The sequence below is a fragment of the Lemur catta genome, chromosome 6, assembly GCF_020740605.2.
Source record: "Lemur catta isolate mLemCat1 chromosome 6, mLemCat1.pri, whole genome shotgun sequence".
NCBI classification, from domain to species: domain Eukaryota; kingdom Metazoa; phylum Chordata; class Mammalia; order Primates; family Lemuridae; genus Lemur; species Lemur catta.
The window spans coordinates 10,387,276-10,409,935 of record NC_059133.1 but is presented as its reverse complement, the minus strand read 5'-3'; the positions used below and the strand labels follow the sequence as shown (position 1 = coordinate 10,409,935).

Sequence of the window (22,660 nt, the reverse complement as noted above, 5' to 3'; positions counted from 1 at the left end):
GACTGGCCAGAGCAAGCCTCAGTCCGAGTTATATGAGGGTAGCGACTGGAGCACGTCTCTGCCACCTGCCGGGTGCACACCCTGAGGGCAGGAACACGTTTCCCTTGCAGCCAGCATATCCTAGTGCCTGGTAGAGAGCGGGAATTCTGTGAATGTGGGTCAGAATCACTGCACTTTAGTATAGGTCTCTGGAGGAATCGTTGTCTTAACCCAGTAGTTTTCACACTGGGCCCCTTGTGACACCAGTTAACAATAACAGCCCACAGAAATGGACTCAGGCCAGGCTCTCTCCGCGGATTGTGTCATTTCACTCTCACAACCATCTGGACAGGTAGGTAGCGTCATGCTCTCATGACCCATATTTTACAAGTAAGAAAACTGAGGCACAGAGAGGTTAAGTAACTTGCCAGAGGTCACACAGTAGCCGAGCTAGACGTCAAATCTACGAAGCCTTCTAGAAAACAACATTGTCTTAACCCAAAGACAGTTATCTCTATGAGGGGGAAGGGGGTTCTGCTCAGGGGCACGCTTCCCGTCTGTCCCTGACTGATTCAATTCTGGGCAGGTTCGAGACCCAGCTCTCTCTTCTCCTGCCCTCAGACCCACAGCCCATGTCCTGATCTACCCCTGGACTCTCAGAAGGGGGTCCGCTCTGCCCACACCAGTCCATCCCCTGGATGGCTAGCAGGGCACCCTGCTATCACCTCTGGGCCGTGCTCTGACATTTATCCCCTCTGGGCCTTCCGTGTCCACTGCCCACTTGCCACCTCTGCTGCCCACACGAGCTCAAGCCCTTCCCAGCTCTCTAAGGGAGACCACCCTCGGTCCTGCGTTCCCCATACCCTTCTTCAGAGCGTGGCTCCTCCAAGGACTCTCCCAGCCCTCTTTCAAGCCTTCACTTCTCACTTATTTCATAATCTGCCGCAAACTGTCTTCCCCTGAGCCTGTGTCGAAGGTCACTCCTGGCTGAATGGTCAAGTCCAAACCCAGGCTTCGGGAATAGAGGACATCGTGCACTTACTACATGCCAGGCCTGTGACAAGCACTGCAGCCTCGGGGTAACCCCATGAAGTGGGGACTATTGTTATCCCATTCTACAGAGAGGAAAACTGAGACACAAGAAGGTTTAGCAATGTGCTAGCTACTAACCCAGGCAGGCTGGCTCCTTGGGCCACACTCTTGGCCACACCTCTGCACTGTCCCTGAAGGGGCATCTCTGCAGAGTTGACACGGCCTCTCCTCCCTACACATTCTCTCTGCCTTGCTTGGAGACACCCCTCCCCCTGCCCCCTCCCCGCTGCCTGTCTTTCTCCCATGCTGGAGGCTTCTCTGCTCCCTGCTCCTGAAATGGCTCCCCCAGGGCTCCGTCCTGGCCCCTCCTTCCTTCCAGGGCCTCCCTGGTGTTCACACTCCTGTGGTGACATGATAGACAATGGGCCATTTGACCTGGCTGGGCTCCTGAATGACAATACCCCCAACCTCCCCCCTCTCTCAGAGTTGCCACGAGGGTCAAAACTGACACCACCTATTGCCTGAGATATGCCTTGCAAACTGTAAAGTGCTGGACAGAGGTAAGCGCTGTCACTATTACCGTGATCAGCTGCATTCAGAGGTCACGTCCCTTGTCCTCTCCTCTAAATATTCTTGGAGCAAGTTGTCAGCCCCAAATGTGGCATCTGTGAGTGGGAATTGTTACCGAAAGCTCTGCACTTGTCCAGAGGGTCTCATCAGAAGAACGAGGACAAGCGGATGAGGAGAAGGAAAAAGAAGTTTATTACTTCGCCAGCAAAAGAAGAAAAAAGGCAGACTATTGTCCCCAAATCCAATTTTCCTCCCCCAAGAGAGGAAAATACAGAGCTTTTAAGGGGAGGGCTCTCAGGTTGAGGGTATTGTCGTCAACCACAGCTGATGGTTCTGATCCTACGTCTGCTGCAGGCGCTAATCGCAACGCCTTAACCAAGTAGGGGCCTGTGTTCCTCCTACCACGGTCATCCTTCTAGGCCAGCACAAGGGCTTCAAGGAGCCATTGGGGACCCAGGCTCCTCCTGGCTTTTTGGTGGCACTGTCATTAGCTTTGTCTTTAGTCCCCGTGGTTGTAGGAAGGCCACTCTGTGTCTGGGCCCCAGGCTGTGTCCTAGACATGGAGAAGAAGGAAGGCCACGGCTTCTCCAGAAGCTTCCCTGCAAGCCCCACCTAGAGACGTCTGCTGACATGTCATAGACCAAAACTGTCGGGGGAGTGCTTTTCACAGGCTACCTTGCTGCCGTGTCCCCAACAGGGGTTCTGGTAGAAAGAGGTGAGAATTCGTGCCGATGGTAACAATAGTGAGTAGTAGGCAGTAACGTGCTATGATATATAGTGTGTCACCTATAAAACGTTAAACTTCACATCACTGGTATTTCCCCATGTTATTATGGAATATCCACAGTGACTGCTTTAAAGGACACCCGATAGTTTATTTGTGGATGCCCCATAACTTTTCTCAACCTTGTCCCTTCCTGCATTGCAGCAGCATCGTTTCTGCACACAGCTGCCTGGCCCTGAGGGAGGCTGGGGCCAGGACGTGGGCATTAATGTGTGCCCAGAGGGGGGCACCAGGAGCAGCAGCTAGTGGTGATGCCACCAGCAGGAGTCAGCACTGGAGCCAGAGGTGGTGAACGCACTGCAGGGACAGCTGTCTAGGCAGAGCAAAAGGCAAGAGGGATGTTAACTGCAAACTCATCTCCTCTGAACCCAGTGACGTCAGCACATCACAGCCTTCTCTCAGCTGGAGTTCTGAACGCTGGGTCAGGTGGGAGGGAGAAAATAGAACAGCCTGGAAACTTCTCTGCCTCTTTAGGAAGCAGCACCCTCTTTGGATCCATCCACGTGACACCTGTGCTCAATAAATATCTGATGAATGGTTGATTCAACAGGGTAGCAAGATGCCAGCAGGAGGCTAAGTGGATTTTTAATGGCCTGTGATCACAGCATCTTGGAGTTGGGAGGAACTCTCCCACGGATGCATGAGTTCTTTCAACAAGTTCCCTCATCTCCCTTTGCACACCTCTCATGACAGGGTGCTCACCACCTTGAAGGAAAGCCTGTCTTACTGCTCAGCAGCTCCAAGGGTAGACAAGGCTTCCTCAGGTTTAGTCAAGAGCTGTTGCCCTGTGCATCCCTGCAGTTGGTCCTGATTTTGTGCCTGCAGAATCACACAAAATAAACCCAGTTCCTCTTCACACTAAACTCAATATTCTCCATATGCAGGTGCTTTGTTTTCCTTTTTGCTTGTGAATATTTTTCTTTGTTTTGTGCATTTATTTACCCAACAAACGTGTTAATTTCCTCCTTTGTGGCAGGGACTGTATTCGGTGCTGAGATTATGGTGGTGAACAATTTCAGCTCTCAGGAAACCTGACGACCAATTGGGGAAGACAGGTGGTAGTGATGACAACTGAGCTGAAATTCACATAACATACAATTAACCATTTCAAAGCGTACAATTCTGTGGCGTGCAGTGCATTCCGTCTTGCGTAACCACTACCTCTCTCTAGTTTCAAAACTTTCCATCACCCCCAAATTCCCTGTACCCCTGTACCCATTAAGAACCATCCCCGTTCTCCTCTTCCCTTTCCCCTGGAAACCACCCATCTACTTCCTGTCTCTATGGATTTACCTATTCTCGATATTTCACATAAAAGGAATCATATAATACATCACCTTTTGTGATTGACTTCTTTCATTTACCATAATGTTTTTGAGGTTTGTCCAAGTCGTAACATGTATCAATACTTAATTCTTTTTATGGCTAAATAATATTCCATGATATGGCTATGCCACATTTTGATTATTCATTCATCCATTAATGGACATTTGGGTTGTTTTCACCTTTCGGCTATTTTGAATAATAGCTGCTATAAACATTTGTATGCAACTTTCTGTGTGAACGTATTTTCATTTCTCTTGGATATACATGGGCTGTCTGGAAAGTGCCCAGCCGTTATTCACATAATGAGAAAGGTTTACATGCCTGGATACTTCCCAGACAGCCCTTCTATGCTGGAGAATGAAATTTCTGGAGCATAGGGTAATTCTGTTTAACTTTTTGAGGAGCTACCAAGCTGTTTTTCATATCGACTGCACCTTTTTATGCACCATTTTATGCTCTCAGTAGCAATACGTGAGGGTACCAAATTCTCCACATCCCTCAGGACTTCTTATTTTCCTTTTTCTGATTATAGCTATTCTAGTAGGTATGAAGTGGCATCTCATTGTGGTTTTGATTCGTATCTCCTTAATGACAAATGATGTTGAGCATCTTTTCATATACTTTTTGGCCATTTATATATTTTCTTTGGAAAAATGTCTGTTCAAGTCCTTTGCCCACTTTTTTTTTTTTTTTTTTTTTGAGACAGAGCCTCACTCTGTTGCCCCAGCTAGAGTGCCGTGGTGCTCACTGCAGCCTCCAACTCCTGGGCTCTAATGATCCTCCTGCCTCAGCCTCCTGAGTAGCTGGGACTACAGGTGTGTGCCACCACATTTGGCTAATTTTTTCTATTTTTGGTACAAGTAGGTACTCAGAAATTATTTGTCAAATGAGTGAATAAATGTTTGCTGAGTGGTTTGGGCAAGTTACCCAGCCTCTCAGAACCTGAGTTTTGTTAACGTGTAGAGAGACTATCTTTGCTTGGATGGTTATGGTGTGGATTAAGAGGTGGTGTCTTAGTCTTTTCAGGCTGCTATAGCAAAATACCTTAGAAAGGGTAATTTCTAAACAACAGAAATGTATTGCTCACAGTTCTGGAGGCTGGGAAGTCCAAGGTCAAGGCACCAGCAGACCTGCTTCATAGACGGCTCCCTGTTGCTGTGTCCTCAACATGGCAGAAGGGCAAAGGGCTAATGGCCTCCCACAGGCCTCTCGCACAAGGGCACTAATCCCACCCATGGGGGCTCTACTCCCATGCCCTCATCACCTCCCAAGGGCCTCGCCTTCTGAGGCCATCCTTTTGGTGATTAGAATCAAGAGGACACAAACCTTCAGATCACAGCAGACGGTATATGCAAAGTGTCTGCACCAAGGAGGAAGAGGCAGATTTGGAAACCCCCTTGTCCAGCCCCAAAGCTGCAGCCTGGCACAGTCATGTTCTCCAAGGCCATGGCTGATGGAGGAGAGAGTCCCAGCCCTGACTTTCCCACCCATCCTTCCCCGCCACTGATCCTTCTAGTTCTCAGACAGTCCAGCTGGGGCACCAGTGATCGTCCCATAGTCGGCGTGGCTGCTCTTACTGAAACCACTCAGGGACCGCTTTGTGTCCCCTTCTCCCAGGCCAAGTTCCCTCTACCTGCTGCTCGCCGCCCCGGGACAAAAGGGTAGGGTGGTAAGGAGTGAGCCTCCTCTAAGCACAGCAACGAGAAAAAGGAGTCACTTACAGTGGATGAGAAAACCCAGAGCAGGTGGCAACACAGGTGTCAGGATTGGGTGGCTGGAAACTAGGGACATTGAAACCCAGTGACACCAGGCCACAGAGGGCTGTGCCAGGCAGGGAGGGCTCCCCAGCTTCCTGCCAGACCTGCATTCCTCACTGGGTTAGCAGGTCCCTCTGCACAAGGCCCTGTAGCAGGGGTGGGGCAGGGGCCTGGGGCCAAGCCCCTTTCTGCTCTGCACTTCCGTATGGCCTTGAGGGAGTCACCAGCCATGCTGGAACCCTGTGGCCACATCTGCATCATGATGAGTGGGCCCCAGCACCTTCTGGGGTGCGAGGCCCTGGGATCCAGCCGGGAGCCCCACAGACATGCTCACCTCTCAGGCATCCATCCCATGGTCTCTGGGAGGGATGGATAGGAATCAGACGGTCATACTTATTTTTTTCCATTTCACTTGCAGGAGAAGTTCAGGGCCTCTAACCCCAGCTGGGGGTGACCCTCCAGGGTGGTTTTCCTGAGCATGACTAGAACTGAGCCAGGGACAGGGGAGCTGGGGAGGATGGGGAGAGCAGAATGGCCCAGTCTGAGGGAACAGCCTGCACGGACTGAGGGAGAAGGGCTGAGACGGAGGTCATGCCTGCAGGAGGGAAGGCTGTGCTTGGGTTTGGGATTTTATTCTACAGACTGGGCAGTCCCTGGACGGTTTTAAGCAGGAGAACAATGTGACCTGATCTACATTTTGGAAAGAGCCCTTGGGCTCTAGGTGGAGAGTGGTTTGGGGAGGGGGTGGGGAGGACAGGGGACAGGCCAGGAGCTCACTGTGGTGGTCCAGGGACCCAGGACGGTTCCCACCCATGTCTCTCAGAGACTGGGAGAAGCCAGGCAGCCTCCACATGGTGAAGGTTCCAGTATATAAAAACACCAACCTGAGTTACAAACAGAGACTGGAGTACAGCCTTGTTCGAACGGAGGTCCAATGTGCAAATTGGAGACTCTGCAAATGTGCGACCCAGGCCCCTGGCTCTACGGAATCGTGCCCCCACCCTGACCTGTGATGGGGCCGGATTCCAGTGGTGGCAGAGAGGGCGAGAGGAACCGGCTGAGTTGAGCATGACGTAGGCGGCAGGAGGAAGAGGGCCTGGCCAGTGACTGCGGGGGTCGGGGTCCTGGCTCCACCACTCACACACTGTGTGACATTGGGCAAACATTTAAATTCATTGTGCTCAGTTTCTTCATCTTTACAGGGAGACAGTACCAGCACGTTTCACAGGTGCCTGTGCAGAGGGAATCCTTGATAAACCGTAGCTACTGGTGTTAATGGGACTACATTTGGGGCCTTCTGAGGGAGTGATCAGGAAAGAGAAGCTCTTTTCTCGCTGGTATTGCTGAGTGTACACCTCGAGCAGCTGGAGAAGTCTTGCCATCATGAGGGGATAGCCTGCCTGAGGACAAATGAGCACAAAGGACAGCAGTGCTCAGAGGCAGGGCAAGAGGGACTTAGTTGCGTTCATATCACTTGAGCCTCTTGATCCAGCTGTTACTGAAGATCTACCCCTGTCTATTCAGGCACATAAGCCAATCAAGTCCTTTGTTTTCTTCCTTTCTTGCTTAAGTTACTTTGAGTTGGGTTTCTGTCATTTGTAACAAAAAGAGTTTTAATGGGTATCTACCCACCTACCCACCCATCCATCCACATACCCACCCATCCAACCACATACCCACTCATCCACCCACCTATCCACCCACTCGTCCATCCATCCACCTGCCCATGCACCATCCATCCATCCATCCATCCATCCACCTGCCCATGCACCCATCCATCCATCCATCCACCTGCCCATGCACCCATCCATCCATCCATCCATCCACCTGCCCACGCACCCATCCATTCATCCACCCATCCATCCACCCACCTGCTCATCCACCATCCATCCATCCATCCATCCACAGACCTGCATTCAAACAGCAGCATCAACACACCCTAGCTGGGTGGGCTGAGACACATCACTTCCTCTCTCTGAGATTTAGTTTCTGCATCTGTAAATGGGAGATTCATCACCCTTTATGGGGCAGTTGCAAGGATTACCTGGGTAACCCCTGGAGAGTACCATGCTTCATACCATGTGCAGAGGAAGGGCTCAGTAAGTTTTCTCTCCATTGTGTCATTTCTGTCTGTCAAGACCGGCCCCTCTCCCTCCCCAGGTGTCTGGAAGGCCAACGGCCCACTAGGTGGGATCCCTGAGCAGGCAGAGTCTGGTTGGTACAGCCTTTATTGTTTCTCCAGCATTTTCCAGAAGAACGGTGGTGTCATTCCAGGGCCACAGGGGATGGGAGGAGTAAAAAATAACATAAACAAACTGAATAGAAACGCAGGAGGGTGGCGAGAGGGGCTGAGATCGGGTGTTTGGGGCAGGAAGACCTGGGACAGTCAGAGCCTCTTAGCTTTCAGCCACCAGGGTGGAGAATTCTGCAAAAGCAAATGACAAAGGGAAGTGAGTACAGGCGGATTTGCAAGAGAGACTGTCCACGGCCTGACCGTGGGCCGGCACAGCAGTTCCTGTTGGCTTTGCATCTGCTACAGGACTCCTGGAGAGAGAGTGTGGGAATGAATGGGCGAATGAATGAAGTGAGATGGGTAGTGATGAGCCTACCATATCTCTTGTTTCATGATGTCATGTCACACACAAGACTATTATTAATAGCTACAATAATAATAGCAATAATAAGTTTCTGTTTGTCATATGCCAGGTACCACTGTAAACACTCTATACACAGTATCTCATTGGCCTTTGACAATAATCCTCTATGGTGCATAGCATTATTACTATGCTACAGATGAGGAAACTGAGGCTCAGAGTCCAGCATTGGACTTCTCTGCTGTTCTTCTCCCCAGGAGACAAGAGAGGACAAGGAGTTGCCACCATGTGCTACCATGTGTCTTTGAGATGCCATGTCTCAGGCCCAGCAGGGAGCAGAGAATCTCAGGTAAGCCCCCATCGCCCCAGAAAATGAGTGTTGGGATGTGGGGAGAGAACAGGTGGGGGACCCAGAGGCAGGGGCTCCAGGCCGAGCTGAGCCCTGTTTGCTGGAAGGGGACCTCTCTGGGTTTCGGTTCCCTTGTCTGACCGTGGGGCGACCAGAGGGGCAGTCATAATTCCTAGTGAGAGACAAATGAAAAACTAGGTGTGCAATGGCTTCCAAAAGGCCACAAAAAGTATCTGGTCCTCCCCTGAGCAAAGCTCCACCCTCTCCATATTTGTATGGAACATACGTGAAAACTTCGCTGTGTAATTTCTTAGTTCTCACCATTGGACCATGGTTACGTAGAGCATTAACATGTGGGGAAGCTGGGTGGAGGGTGTATGGGGTTCTCTGTGCCATCGTGGTGCTTCTGCAAGTCTACAATTGTTTCCAAATAAAAAAGCGAAAAAACAAAAACCAACCAAACCAACACGTTATATCACGGGATGACCTGGCCCCGGCCCAGCCAGGTGAAGGGACTCCTCGCCTTCCGGGGGTTTGGCGTGGGAAACAGACACCACCCTCTCCTGTCGGTGTGAGGGGCACCAACGAAGGACTCTCCAGGGATGCAGGGTCGGCATTTTGGAGGATTCTGGAGCTCTGGGGTTTCCTATGTCTCTTAACTCAGACCCTCTGCCCACCCTGCTGTCTACTCGGAAGCAGCTGGGACGTCACCACTGCCACATGTCCTGGCTTTTTGCAGAGAACACAGGATTCTCATTCTGTCCCCTCAGAACCTTGAACAGGGCACGTCGTAGACAAACCGAGGGCAGGGACCCCTCTTCTGTGCCTCTGTACGTGCCTCCGGGCAGAGCTCTTAGGAGCCAGCCAATTAACTAACACCTCCTACCAACACGCCTCCTCCAAAATGCCCAGGTCTCTCCTTAGAGGAAAACAAGTGACCAAACAAGGACCCTGCAAAGTCTAGGTCACCTGATTCGGCAGTAGGTAGGGTCCTGGGTAGGGAACTGGTGCTGGAGGACAGGGCTCTAGTCTTGGTTCTGCCATCCACTCGTGTCCTTGGACAAGATGCCTCACCCTCTCTGGTCTTGGTTTTCTTATCAGTGAGATGTCAGGTCGAGAAGATGCCCTTTCAGCCCTCACGCGGTGTTTAAGCGAACAAGCCGGGCGGCAACTCCCAGCTCCCACTTCTTGCTCCTGTGACCTTTGACTAGATACGTCATCTCATCGTGCCTCAGTTTCCTCATCTGTAAAATGAAGCTCACGATGGTACTACTTCCTAGCGTCGCTCAGAGGAGCCAGCAGCAACACTTGCATGGGCTGGTTGCACAGCAAGCTCTCGGCATCTGTCTGGTAGCTGCTGCAATCAAGCTGCTCTGACACCAAGCCAGGGAGACGCCTGGGACTGCCTGCCTCGGGGGCGGGGCCCTGCAAACAGTAGCGCAACCTTTGTTTGTTAGCGTCATTGTCCCGGTTGCTATCGCTTGTCTCCATTCGACCCCGCTATTTCCTGTCTCCACCTTGGCACCTGTCCACAACCTTCCAGCAACCCCGGAGCTGGGTCTCCATCTCCTTCCCTCACTCCCTGGCTGGGTGGCCATAGGTCACTATTTTACCTCTCTGAGCCTCAGTTTTCTCATTTGTAAAGTGGGCATAATAATGCTTACTCACATGGCTGTTGGAAAGACCAGATAAGAACATACAGAAAGATGCTTGGCACATAGTTGGTGGCTTATATGTGTTATTTCCACCTCCCCTGGCTCTTCCTACCACACCTGACACGGGTTGGAACTTTGAAAAAAACAACAGTCACCACAAAAATCCTGAAACTAACAAGGACAAGGAAGATATAAACAGAGGACATGGGAAGCCTAACTAGTAACCAGCTGACCGGGTACCAATTTCCAACACTATCTACCCCATGGAGTGAGAATCCCATCTCTCGCCCCTCCGTCCATGGAAACGCTGTCTCTGAGCCTCAGTTTCTTCATCTTTAAAATGGGGACACTGAGAATATCTCCTCTTGGGGTTACGGTAAGGACTACACAAGCTGATGGACGAGGAGTGCCTAGCACAGTGTCTGGCACACAGTGGGAACAGAATTCAATGAACTCATAATGTTGAGGTATGAGGGAGAGTGTTCCTTTGAAGGGATCCAGAACATTCTTCCTTCTGTAAGGCATGTGAGTACGGCATTACCTTTGCAGTCGGAAACTCGCTCAAGGCCCCCTGGGGCCGGCTTGCTGACGTCTTCATTGTCCCATCAGAAAGAGACAGGGAAGGCAGAGATGGGGGTGGGAGGGAGGCTCAGAGGACCAGAGGATTCTGTTCTTTTCTTTCCCTTAGGAAACTGAAATTAGCCTAATTAGGTCTGTGCCTGTCCGGGCTGCTCTGGGGATTGGACAAATTTAGAAGCTATTGACAGGTGAGCCCGGCACACACTGGTAGCCCACAGCGAGACCGAGCCGGCCATTGAGTCAGCGGCTGGAAGGCTCCTTCCTTCCCTCTGTCGTGAGGACTGGGATGAAGGACCCAGCCTCCTGGTTTATCACCTCGCCTCGAAATAGCTCCAGGGCTCGGTTTCTTATAAATTGGTATTGCAGACAGGGATCACCTTCCCATCTCGAGAACGGGGAGGCGGGGTCATTCGGGGGCAAGCCAGACAGCCGCAAGGAGGCGGCGTAGACAGTCCTGGGTGCTCACTCTGTGCCAGGCACTGCCCGGTGTGCCGTCCCATTGGCTTTCTAATCTTTGTTTTATTTACAGGGAAACTGAGGCTGAGAGTCACCCAGCAAGGAAGATTCTAACTTGGGCATGGCTCGTGCCGGCCTGCACCTCCTTCTCGAAGGCTGGAGTCTAAGGGCTCTGTGCTCCGCTCAAGCTGTAACCCCCAGAGGAGAAGGAGAGGGACGGGTGGAGAGTGACCGTCTTCAGCTGCTCCCTTTTAGGCCGGTTACGTAAGGAGGGCTGCTTCCTCTCCCCTTGCTAAATCTTATCTAGCGCAGCATAAGGCCAGCGCTCGGGAAAGTCCACGCGGGAATCAAAAGGAGCAGATTGCCAAGCACAGAAGCCATTTATAACTCCAGCGTCTCAGCTCAGCTCGGGGGAGGAGCTGGCGGAGTCAGGAGACCCAGGTCCCATCCGGCCAAGGACTTGCTGTGTGACTTTGTCACTTAACTGCGCCTCAGTTTCTCATCTCTCAGTAGGAATAACAGTGTCCCCTTGACCTCATTAGGCTGGTGCGAGGGCACAATGAGATGGGACAAAGGATCGTACACCTTAGGGCTCTGCCATCAGGATTGTGGGCTGGCCCCATGTGCACAGCCTGTCCGGCTTGGAAATCCAATCCCATAGGGGCTGAAGGGCTGGAATTACTGGGAGGCAGGGGCGTCTCCTCCATCCCTCTCACTTTTCTCCCATTTTAGACTCATTTTCACTTCCATGGAGGACTTGGGTTCCACCACTTCCAAAGGGTTTCAAGGTAACTTACAAGTAAAAGCATTCACATAAAACAAGAGGAAAGGAATCATTTCCAGAACATTCACTTCATTGGAGCAGTAATCCTGGCAGGTTGGGATTTTTCTCCCTGCCTTCCAGATGGGGACATGGGTGTCCTCGGAGAGGAAAACTCACAGCCATTCGCACAGCTGGTACCATGCGTTTGGCATTTGGCAGGTTCTGTTTTCCGAGGCACTCAGGTGTGCCGCCGCAGCCCGAGGGCTTCCTCCACCCCTGGATGCTCTGACGGTTAATAGGCTACTTAAGGATAAAAGAGAACAGATTTTGCCAGAGGGAAGCAGAAAAGGCAATGCCTTCAGGCATGTGAGTGGCTGGGCTGCCACGGTGAGGCAATAATTATGACTACATTTTTCAACAACAGAAGCAAGAAGCAAACCACAGGCTTTCAAGTCGGAATAGGCTTAAAGCCTACGAAAGCCGATGGGCCACCAGGAATGGGTTTCAGGGACACTGTAACTAAGATCACGTGCGTGCATGTGTGCATGTGGGCTGGGCGGATCTTTTCTCCAGCATTGGGGGCAATAGTGAGATATTACAGGTCAGGGTTGAAACGGGCCCCAATGGTTAGTAGCAAGTTGCTCTGCTCCCCCAGGCCTCAGTTTCCTTGTCTGTACAGGTAATAAAGGTGGAGCTGTTGTGAGGTTTGAATGGCTGAAAAGAAGCAAGACCTGTGTTCAGTATTTAGCAGGACGTGGGCATGGAAGGTGACCTTGATTCCTGCCGGGCTGTACACACTGAATTTGGAGAGCCTGGGCCGGGGACACACAGTCCTGGCTAGATCATGGAGCCTCACTCTCGGCTCTGCAAAGGAGTGTCCCTGGGCATGTTACTTAAACTCTTGGTGCCTCAGTTTCCTCCCTTGTAGAACAGGGATAGTGATGGCTACTGCTTCCTAGGATTATTTATTATTGTAAGGCAGTGGTTCTCAAAGCATGGTTCCCGAGACCACCAGCACCACCTGCTAACTTGATAGAACTATGCAAAAGCCTGGGCTCCACCTAAGGAATCAGGGGTGCGGGCAGCCATCTGTGTTGCAAAAGGCCCTCCAGGGATTCTGACAGCTGCCCCAGTTTGAGACCATTGTGGTGAAGGTGAAGTGCCTGGACAGGCACCTGCTACTCAGCATCCTGCCTGCTTTTGTTCCAAGGCTTTGTAACTGCAGCTGAGCTTTTTGGCACCTTTCTCCCCTTTCCAGCTTCTTTCTCCTTTTCTGCCTTAAAATCCCCCCCTTTACCAGCTCTGCAGCAGCCTTTCAGGGTGGCCTTTGAGAATCAATCGACCACATCTATAAAAGTCTTCAAGCTTCCTGGAAGTAGTTGCCCCAGAGACAGGAATGTAAAGGGTTATTATTAGAACTTTGTCTTCCTACCCCCTCCCTTCAGTACAGGATCTTAAAGCACCTGGTAAGTGTTATTCACCTTCAAAAGGACAAACAGAGCTGGGAATAGTGGCAGTCCCTGGTCCTGGGCTCCCCCAGCACGTGCTGCATGCAAGTCCCCAGCCCGCACGTGTCTGCAGCCTTGGCCAGCAGACCGCTCTCCCTACACACGGGTGCTGTGCTACCTCGCCATTGCATCCCCAGAGCTGGACGCACGTTCATTCATTCATTCAATAACAGACTTTTCTTGTTCTCCCACTCTGTGCCCAGCTCTCTCCTAGGCTGTGGGGCAAAGTTCCTGCTCTGTGGGGCTGACAGCCTAATGGACAGAGAGAAACAAGCAATAAGTCAAAAAATAAAATCCCTTTATGGCAGATGCTCACCAAACTTCGAATGAATGAATGAATGAATGAATGACACAGGCAGCTCAGGTCACAGACTTTGGAACCCATATCAGGCTTGCCCTCAGATCCTGACCTGTTCTCTCCCCAGCCTGGGGGGTTTGGGCAAAGCCTCAGCCTCTCTGAGCCTTGGTGTCCTCATCTACAAAGAGGGAATAGTCACAGTATCCATCTCAAAGACAGCTAGGAGGATTGGCATGCACTGAATGCCCCACAAAGTTAGACGCTGTTGCTGTCAACATTCACGGTCGCACAGCTGAGCCTAAGTACTCAACTGGTCCTCTGCGGAGAGATTTATCCACTGGGACATCTGCGAAATCCCAGAGCTGGAATGGACCCCAGTGATCGGCTAGTGATCTGACCCCTGGTTTTAAAGACTGGGCACCTAAAGGTCAGAGGGGTCCCGTGACTTGCCCCAGGTCCCCTGGGCGTTGAAGGCATCCTCCTGCTGGAAGGTGGGGCGCAGACCCTCTGGCCTTTATGGAGCCGGCAGCAAAGCAGAGCATCTGGAGCAGAAGCTCCTGGGTCCTGCGAGAGGCCCTGCCTCCTATGTCGCCAGCCCCTGGGCACCACCACACCTGCCCCTCCCGTGCTTGGGGTGGAAGTGGGGGAGGGGTGTCCGCACTCATTGTCTATTTCATCTCTTGCCCACGAGCTTGATGGAGGCCTGCACTGTGCTGTCAGGCGGATCTGGGCTTAAATCCTGGCCCTGGCGCTTGCTGGCAGTGTGACCTTGGGCCCCCTGAGCTGCTCTTTCTGCACCTGCACCTGTGTCCTCCGTCATCCCAAGGTCAAATGAGGTGACACTTGTACAGAGCCCAGCGCTGGGCTGTACACACATTATAGGCCTAGTAATAATTCTCCCCTCTCGCCCTCTGCAAACCAGTCATCTTGCCCGTTTCCGAACACAACCCGAACTTTCCAACCTTTGCTGGTGCCCACGCCTTGCCTGGACCTCCCTCTCTCTGTCCCTCCCAGCCTGTGGCATTCCTGCCCACAGCCTCCAAATCTGCACAGTGCCCACTGTCTGCGCTCTCTGCCCCTGCCTGGCAGGGTCATTTGTTTTCTTATATATACATAGAACTGCAAGCAGTGTGCAGATAGAATAAAAATAGTATCACAGCTGCCATTTATTGAGCACTTACTATGTGCCGGGTGCTGCACTCAGCACTCCCATGTTACCATGCCAGTTTACAGGTGAGGAAGCCAGGGCTCAGGGTCACGGAGCTGCTGACCAGGGCACCCAGCCAGAAAATCGGCCTGATTCATCTCAGAAAACATCTGCTGGCTCTGCTGGAAGAGTTTACTTGTCGCTTTAAGATCTGAGTGCAGTGGGTGGGGGTGAGGGGGTGGGGAGGCAGGGAACCGGGCCAGGGTCTGGCTGGTTTCTCGTGGTCATTTAGGTTGTCTGGAGCAGCCAGCCATGAAGACCCTGCCAGGGCTTCTGAGCTGGGGCATACTGGCTGCACATGAAAATGGGAGGCAGGTCTGGAGGCCTGGGTGGGGGTCACGGTGGGAGCCAGGGCTTGGGGTGGAGAGGTCTGATGAGTGGTTTGGTGAGGACAGGGGCACTGGGGGAGGATCTGCCACTCACTGGAACACAGGAGCAGCCAAGCCACCAATGCCCCCCAGACCCTCCGCTCCACTCCTTTAAAACCGCCTCCCTCCTTCCCAAACAAGAAGGGCAGCTGGCATCACATGGCTGGGGGACTCCCTGCATCAGACCTTGGTAGAGATTCTCCATTCTTGTTTCTGGCAGAAAATAAAATTTTAATAAACTCATACTCACTTTCAGAATCCTTGTACCTTTCCCAAAGCAATTTTGTGTCTACAAACACTAAATTTTCACCACGAGCCCAAATGGGCCTCAGGAAAAGTTTGTGCAACCATTTCCCAGGCAAGGGAACCTCTGTGTGGAGGGATGGTGCATTCAAGGTCACGGCTGGCGAGGGGCAGAGAGCATGAGGGTCTGGACTTTATGCTCAGGTGGCTGACATTGATTAAGTACCTGCTTTGGGTCAGCTCTCAGCTGGATACTGGGGATAAAAGGATGAATGCAACCCTGTCTCTTTTAAAAAAATTAGCTAACAGACACGTATATAGCATTTACTCTGTGCCAGACACTGCTGTAAGCATTTTACATATTAACACATCTAATCCTCATAACCACCCTCTGAGATAAGAACTGTCATTATCCTTAGTTCAGAGATGAGAAAACTGAGGCCCAGAGTAGTTATGTAAATGGCCCAAGGTCTCACAGCTAGAAAGTGGCAGGACTGGGATTTGAACCCAGGCAGTCTAGGCCCAGAGGCCAAGCACCTACACAGTTTTCCCTGAGATTGGCAGAAAGGACCGTCAGGAGGACAGAGGGTGGCAGAGCATGCTGCAAAGGACTCATTCAGACCTGGTTCTAAACCCCTGCTCCACCACTGCCTCCTCTCTCTCTGAACTAGGCTAAGCACCTTCGATGTCCACGTGCCCACCTGCCGAGTGGCAATGACTGCCAAGCATGTCACGATGCTAAGGGAGATCACAATGCTGGGATGTGCTCCACGGATGCCAGGCAGAGCCCAGTGGAGAAGGACGTGGGACGGTGTGCCACCCGCCCCTTGCCTATGCTAAGAGCGAAGCTTGAAAGGCAAGGTAGGACCAGGTATTCTCTTTCCAAATTCCCAGCTGATTGCTGGCTCGCCTGCGACGCTGGAATGGTATACTTGAGTGAAGCCAAAATAGGTTTTGAGACTTGAGGTTATGGGACACCAGGGCACGATGCCAAGAAGGACAGGAGATAAGGAATTTCCATCCTGGGATCTGAGAACATGAGAGGCAGAGGGTCCTTGGGGATCAGCTGGCCTCATCTTCTCAGGTTACAGATGGGAGACAGAGGCCCAGAGGATGGGAAACACTGGCCACGGTCACACAGCCAGCGTGGGCAGGGCCCAGACCAGAGCTACACAAAGATGCAGGCAAGGCTCAGGGAAAACCTCAAATTCTCCTGCGTCCATACCCAGAGGAGGAAAAAAAGAGAACTAGTTCCTTTTGGGTTGTTCAAATCTAGAAAAATGTATCAGTTTTTCTTTGCCTGGTATATGTGACAGAGCTCTCAGACCTAACGGATGGCCTTTCTTCTTCTCATCTTGGATGGTGAGGGGCCCTTTATCTCCCCGTCCTTGTGACAGACACGGCTTGAAACTCTCAGCATCCAAATATCCCAAGACCCACGATATGCCCAGACCCTGGGTCACGGCTACCTACCATCAACCCCGATTTTGCCGTCCCCGTCCTTGTCTCCAGCAGCCATCAGCGTCTTGGTTTCTTTAGCAGACAGGTCTCTGGCATCTGGAGAGAAGCCCTTTAGGATGAATCTGGAGGAGGAAAGGGAGAGAGTCGGCTGAGATTACTCGCAGGGCCACCACACACAGTGGTGGGCTGGCATCTGCACAGGGGAAGGGGGCAGCAGGGACAGGCAGCAAGTGTGGCACGCATGCAGCTGCGCTGCGCCAGGCAGCCTGGTCGGTGGCTGTGCCTTCGTGGGTGCGTGTGCAGGGAAGGACAGGCTGTCCACAGAGAAGGGTCAGTCCCACCTCAGGCAGTGCACCTGCGTTTGTTAATCTTTTCAACAAATATCTACTAAGTGTCTTCTCTGTGTCAAGGCTCTGCTGGAAACTGGGGGCATGGAGGTGACCTTAGGAAGGAACTGAGAAAGTGGGGAGGAGGTCAAGTGCTCCAAGAGAGACCTCACGGTGTGATGGACACAGTGAAGGAGGACACAGAGAGGGGTGCAGCCACCCACTTGGGTGAGCGAGGGGTCAGGGGGAGGCTTCCTGGATGGGGTGATGTCTGGAGACCAGGGGCAGCCAGCCTCTGTGCACACGTGAGTGGGTAGAAGGAGAAGGTTCAGAGGGTACCCGAGTGATATGGTTTGGGGGAGACACAGAATGGGCATGGCGCCCTCTCTCCGCACCCTCCCCCTTCTCTTATTGACAAAATCCAAGGCAGTCTTGGCCAGAGGGTGACAGAAGGCACAGCTGGGTCGGCAGACGTGCCAGGTGGCCAAGGGGTGATACGATGATGAGAGGTGTCTTTGCTGATGCGGTTTGCACTTTCCTAGCCATAGCCTCCTCCTCTGCTTCACTCTAAGAATCCCTGAAAACCCAGAGCTAGCTCTGTGTCCCGAGCTGGCCCAGAAATTGCTCCAAACTGCGCTGGTACCGAAGGGGTGGGGTCTGCAGGATGCTGGAAGGTGCCTTTTAGACAAATGAAAATCAATGAAATACTCAAGTGAATGTTTTCTTCCTTGCCTGTGGTGTTAGGCAGCAAGAAAAACTGTCTCTTCATCTGTATTAAATTATTAAGTAGCATCTTTCCATTAGCAATATTAAGTGGCTATAATTTAACCTAGTTAGTTGCACTTTCAAATGAGGCTTTTGCTCTTCAGAAGCAGCAGTGCTGGGAAGGGTCCCCCCACCGCTGGCTTCCTGGGTGTGAGCCCTGGGGTCACTACGGTTACTCTCTGTGAAGGTTGCAGAGAGAAGGCCAGGTGTGATGGGAACTTAGAACAAGAGTCCCAACCCCCAGTCCCCTCCCCGCAGCTTACCCCAGCTCCTCCTCCTCAATGAAGCCGCTCTTGTCTTTATCCAGGATGTGGAACACCTTCCTCACGTCGTCTGCACTTTTTTTCTTCAGGCCAACCATTTGGAAGAACTTTTTGTGGTCGAAGGAGTCGGTGGCTGTGGGGGGAGGAGCAGAGTCAAATGAGGACCAAGAAGGGACAGTAGAGAAGGACGGGGAGTGGGGGTGTCTGGGCATTTAGTGATGGACTCCCACGTGCCAGTGCTGGGAATGGGAGCAACGCTCCTCCATCCTGGCCAGGGGAGGATGCTCTGTCCAAGGTCACCAGCCGGAGGTGGAAGAGGTGGGCTCACACCCAGACCTCCCTGGCTCTCGAGCCTGCTCCCCGTTTCCCCTGCACCTTTCCCTAGTGGGGGGCAGCACCTAAGCCCCAACCAGAGACTTCTGTTCTCTTGAGAAACTTTGTGTCCACAAAGCCTTTTGGGTGTGGCTGGGTGGGAGTGGGCCGGGGAGTTGAAGGTGCTGTGACCATGGAGTCGTAGGGAGGAGGGTCAACCTTCTTTCCTGATCACAGACTGTTGCCAGAAAAAGTGACATAGAAAGGACAAGTTTCTCTCAAGGTCACACAGTGGGAGGAGGGGAGGACCCAGAAGTCCTGGCTTTGCCACAGAAATCCATTCCAGTGGCAGTGTGTCTGTCTGGAGGGGGGTCGGAAGGCTCCCCAGGAATTTCCAGTTAAGTTTCTTCTCATGGGTAGCCAGGTGGGCTCGAGGGGAAGGGGGTCGGTTATCACAGCACCCTGAGCAGGGGGCTTCCCAGAGGTTCTTGTGCACAGGGGAGGGGCGCCAAGCAGAAAGGAAATGGGGGGATCCTTCCCTCCTCCCATTTTTTATGTCTGGAGCTCATTCTTCAGAACACCTGGGAAAGGGTACAATGTAAGATTGTGTACCTTATGTATGTGTGTGTGTGGTGGTGGGGTCTCTTGGAAAGGAAAATTGTCCTGTCTGCCGCTGACACTAGGGTGGGAGTCCAAGACCTGGAGGCGACCCCAGTTCTAACACCCCTTCTGCCGTGCTAAGTGACCTTGGGACAGTCTCTCATCCTCTCTGCGCGGGTCCCCTAGTTTCCCATCTGGGCAATGGAAAGGAGGAAGGCCGGCAGCTAAGCCCTGTAGTCCCGGGCAGCCCCGGAGAAGTAAGACTGGCATTCCCCTCCCTTGGCCCGCCTAAGAGGCTGGAAGGCGCTGAGGATGCTCCGTGCAGGGTTGGGCAGAGCCGATCGCCGGCTCCAGAAGGTCACCTCGCCCGCAAGTCCGTCAGGGGAGAGGCGCTCTGAGCCCTGGGAGGGAATTCAGACAGTCGGGGGCCAACAACTGCCACGGCGGGCCAGGAAAAGTCCCGTCCAGAATGGGGGTCCAGGAAAGCGATTGCTTGGAGAGGAGTGCGCGCCTGCATCCCCTCCGCGCGCCTTAAAGGAAAAGTCCGCGCGAGCACAAGGACCCCGGAGGTCCCTCCCCCGACCCTGGTCTTTGCCCTTGGTCTCGGACCCTGAGTCCTCCCAGGGTGGCCACCCAGCTTTTGGCGCCGGCAAGTTTCTGTTGCTCCGGCAGGGCGCTAGCCTCCCCGCCCGCTGCCTGTGCCAAGTCCCGCCCGGACGGAGTTTGGGGACTGCTGAGGACACCTCCGCCCGGACCCCGCAGGCCTGGGCAGAAAAGCGCTGGGAAGGAGCCGGTGGCCGCAGACCTGCAAGGTGCAGGGGCGAGGGCGGTGGACGAGGGGAGAGGGGTGGGGAGGGCAGCGTGCTGCTCACCCGTAAAGGCTCCCACTGCCTTCTTGATGTCCTCAGCGCTGAGCAAGTCTGTCATCGCCATCCTGCAACTGTTTGAGCGGGCAGAGCAAGTGCGAAAAGATTAAAAAGTGCTTTTCTCATCATTTCTGCTCATATGACCAGCGCTGCAGTGCTGCGCGCCGCCTGCCCGGCCTGGCACCGCGCCAGGGTCGCCCGGCTTTGCGCGCTGCCGGGACGGCTCAGTCCAGCCGCGCCGCCCAGGAGCGCGGGCCGCGGGCGGGAGGGCGCCCGCCTGCTCCCGCTCCGGCTCGGCTCCCGTTTCCGCCCAGTCCCGCCAGGGGCCCTCGGGATCCTGGGGCTTCGGCCGGGGCAGGAGGGGAAGGGGCCACCTCTGGAATTTAGGGAGCGCCCGCGTCACCGCTGGGTCTGGAGAGTCCGCCTGCGTCAAGGGCACGCAGGAGGCGCGGGGTCTCCTACCTGGGCACCTCGGAGGCTGTCCTGCCGCGTGGGGAGGATACTGGACCGGCAGGCGCCAGCCCGCACCCCCGTGGGCTCCTCAGCCCTGCTCCCTTTTTCTCTCCACTCCCACCTCTGCCTTTGCTCTGGTCTGTCCTGGATGCAAATTTATGCTGCAAAATCTGAGCGCTGAGGTCATGAAACCTGACCCACTGGACCCAGGGAGAGGGTGGCAGGGACAGGGACAGGCAGGAGCTGCTGGGGCCCTTTGCGGGTACCCTTTCCCACATCTGGCCAGAGATGTGCATTCGGAAACCTGACTTTAGTTATTTATTTACTTATTTAATTTTTTTTTTGCTGACTTAGCTCTCTACTAACTACTCACTTTACTGGTCTCCTGGGTCCCAGGGGAGGGAGGGTGCAGACTCTCCTCATTCCCATAAACCGACTGTGGGAGGGAAGGATGGAGAACTACTGGGAATCTCTACGCACCCTCCTAGAAGGCCCCGGGCATGTTTGGGGTGAGGGTGGCACCATCCCACCACACTTTCTAGACCAATTACGCAGGCTTGGGGGTCTGTACTGCACTTCTGGGAAATGTGACACTCCTGTCTTTATGGAGCTGGAGACTGGTTACATCTTCCCCATGGGGCCACAAGGATCCAGCTGCAACAAGCTACCTCTGGAGCATGTGAGCGCTGGTCAGGGAGGCAGGAGGCCTGGGTCCTAGATCTTGGGCTGCACTAAGTCCCTGCATGACCTTGGCTTGTGACCTTCCTTTCTGGGCTTCTGTCTCCCTCTATTGTGTTAGACGGGCGGTCCCTTCTAGTGGGACCTAGGGACTCCAACCTAAGGTATGGCAGGTAGGCAGCGGCTGGGATGGTGGTGGCCCTTGTGGTGGGGACCAGAGAGAGCTGCTTAGCTGCCCAGTCAGTCGCTCAAGTTCCCTGGCGCTCGCTGTCAACACTGTCTCTCCCGCTCAGCCTTGGATGGCTGCCCTTCCTGGAAACCTTAGGTCGCTGCTGCTGGCTCCAGCTGCCCCCTGCCTGTGAGTCAGCTCCTTTGGGCAGCAGCCCGCCAGCTGGCTTCCAAGGCCCCGAGCCGGCAGCTCCCGACCTGCTATCTCTCAGCCCGGGCCCTTCCCAGGAGCCCCTGGCTGCCCTGGTCCCTGCTGCCTCTGCCCCTTGCCCCCAGCCAGGCCACTGACTCCGACATGCTGAGCTTCTGTGCTGTCATTTTAGCTCCCAGGCTCAGCTCACTCCAGCGGCCTAGGTGGAGAGTCCGTTCCCCCAGCTGAGGGACCCTTATGCTACATTGGTAGGGAAACTGAGTCCGGATGGTCATGACTGGCCTAGGGACACACAGTGAGACAGTGGCAGAGGAGGGCCCACTTCCGGCTCTACTAACTTGGAGTTCAGTGACCCTCTTGGTGGTCCTCCCTGGTGCCCGGGACCCAGCTCTAAGTCTCATGCATCTGAGCCACATGGTGGCTCCTGGAGAGTCCCCAAACACGGAGCCCATGGCAAAGTCTGGAGCCTCAACAGAGGCCCACTCTTCTCTCTCCTCCCTGCAGCCCTCCCTGCTGCTGAGCCCTCCCATCAACCTGACACCCTCTCTGGGCCCGAGCCCCGCGGCTGGAGCATCAGACAAGGTTGTTAGGTCACCCATCAGCCCTCCATAGTCCTCCTCCGGAATCCTCTGCCCTCTGTGTCCCCTCTGATGGCATCACCAGAGTCCACAGATGTCTGGCTCCGCCCCTCTGGTTCCACAGATGCGGAGTCTGAGGCCCAGCCAGGGGGAGAGAGTTGTCCCAGGCCACACCAGGAGTCAGGAGGAGAACCCAGGAATTCTTACTCTCAGCCCTGGACTCCACAGCTGCCTGGCTTTGAGCATCGCCACCCCCACCCCTGGGCACTGAGGGAAGGGGAGATGTGGCTGTCCTTCCAGCTGGCCTCATCCTGCGGCATCCCTCTGTCCTCCTCCAACCTCAGTGGCTGCCACTCACCTCGGGTGGGGGTGGAGGGATGGAACCTGCACTGCAAGGCTGGGCTGGTGGGAGTTCCTGTTGGGAAGTGAGCCTGGTGGTGGGATGGCCGCCTATATAGGCTTCTGCCCTGGCTATTTTGGGAGGTGGTGCCCCCCCAGCCCCCGGCCCCCT

General features: G+C 53.8%; 1 protein-coding gene across 1 annotated transcript; it reads right to left on the bottom strand.

The window, feature by feature from the left end:
* Positions 1-7,664: 7,664 nt before the first annotated feature.
* PVALB (parvalbumin) lies at positions 7,665-20,762 on the bottom strand. Its single transcript, XM_045555120.1, has 5 exons — positions 20,524-20,762; positions 20,068-20,135; positions 18,284-18,416; positions 16,942-17,051; positions 7,665-7,873 (listed from the first exon to the last, which is right to left on the bottom strand). Exons 2-5 carry the CDS (start codon positions 20,126-20,128, stop codon positions 7,845-7,847), a joined length of 333 nt encoding a protein of 110 aa, XP_045411076.1. The 5' UTR covers positions 20,129-20,135; positions 20,524-20,762; the 3' UTR covers positions 7,665-7,844.
* Between the last annotated feature and the right edge of the window lie 1,898 nt (positions 20,763-22,660).

What these genes read in the sequence shown, in the direction of transcription:
- PVALB (XM_045555120.1), bottom strand. Translation starts at nt 20,128, where the DNA reads ATGGCGATGACAGACTTGCTCAGCGCTGAGGACATCAAGAAGGCAGTG. An exon ending in GGCAGTGGGAGCCTTTACGG is followed by an intron (nt 18,417 to 20,067) that starts GTGAGCAGCACG and finishes CTCCCCCCACAG; the next exon opens with CCACCGACTCCTTCGACCAC. An exon ending in CGGCAAAATCGGGGTTGATG is followed by an intron (nt 7,874 to 16,941) that starts GTAGGTAGCCGT and finishes TTGCTTTTGCAG; the next exon opens with AATTCTCCACCCTGGTGGCT.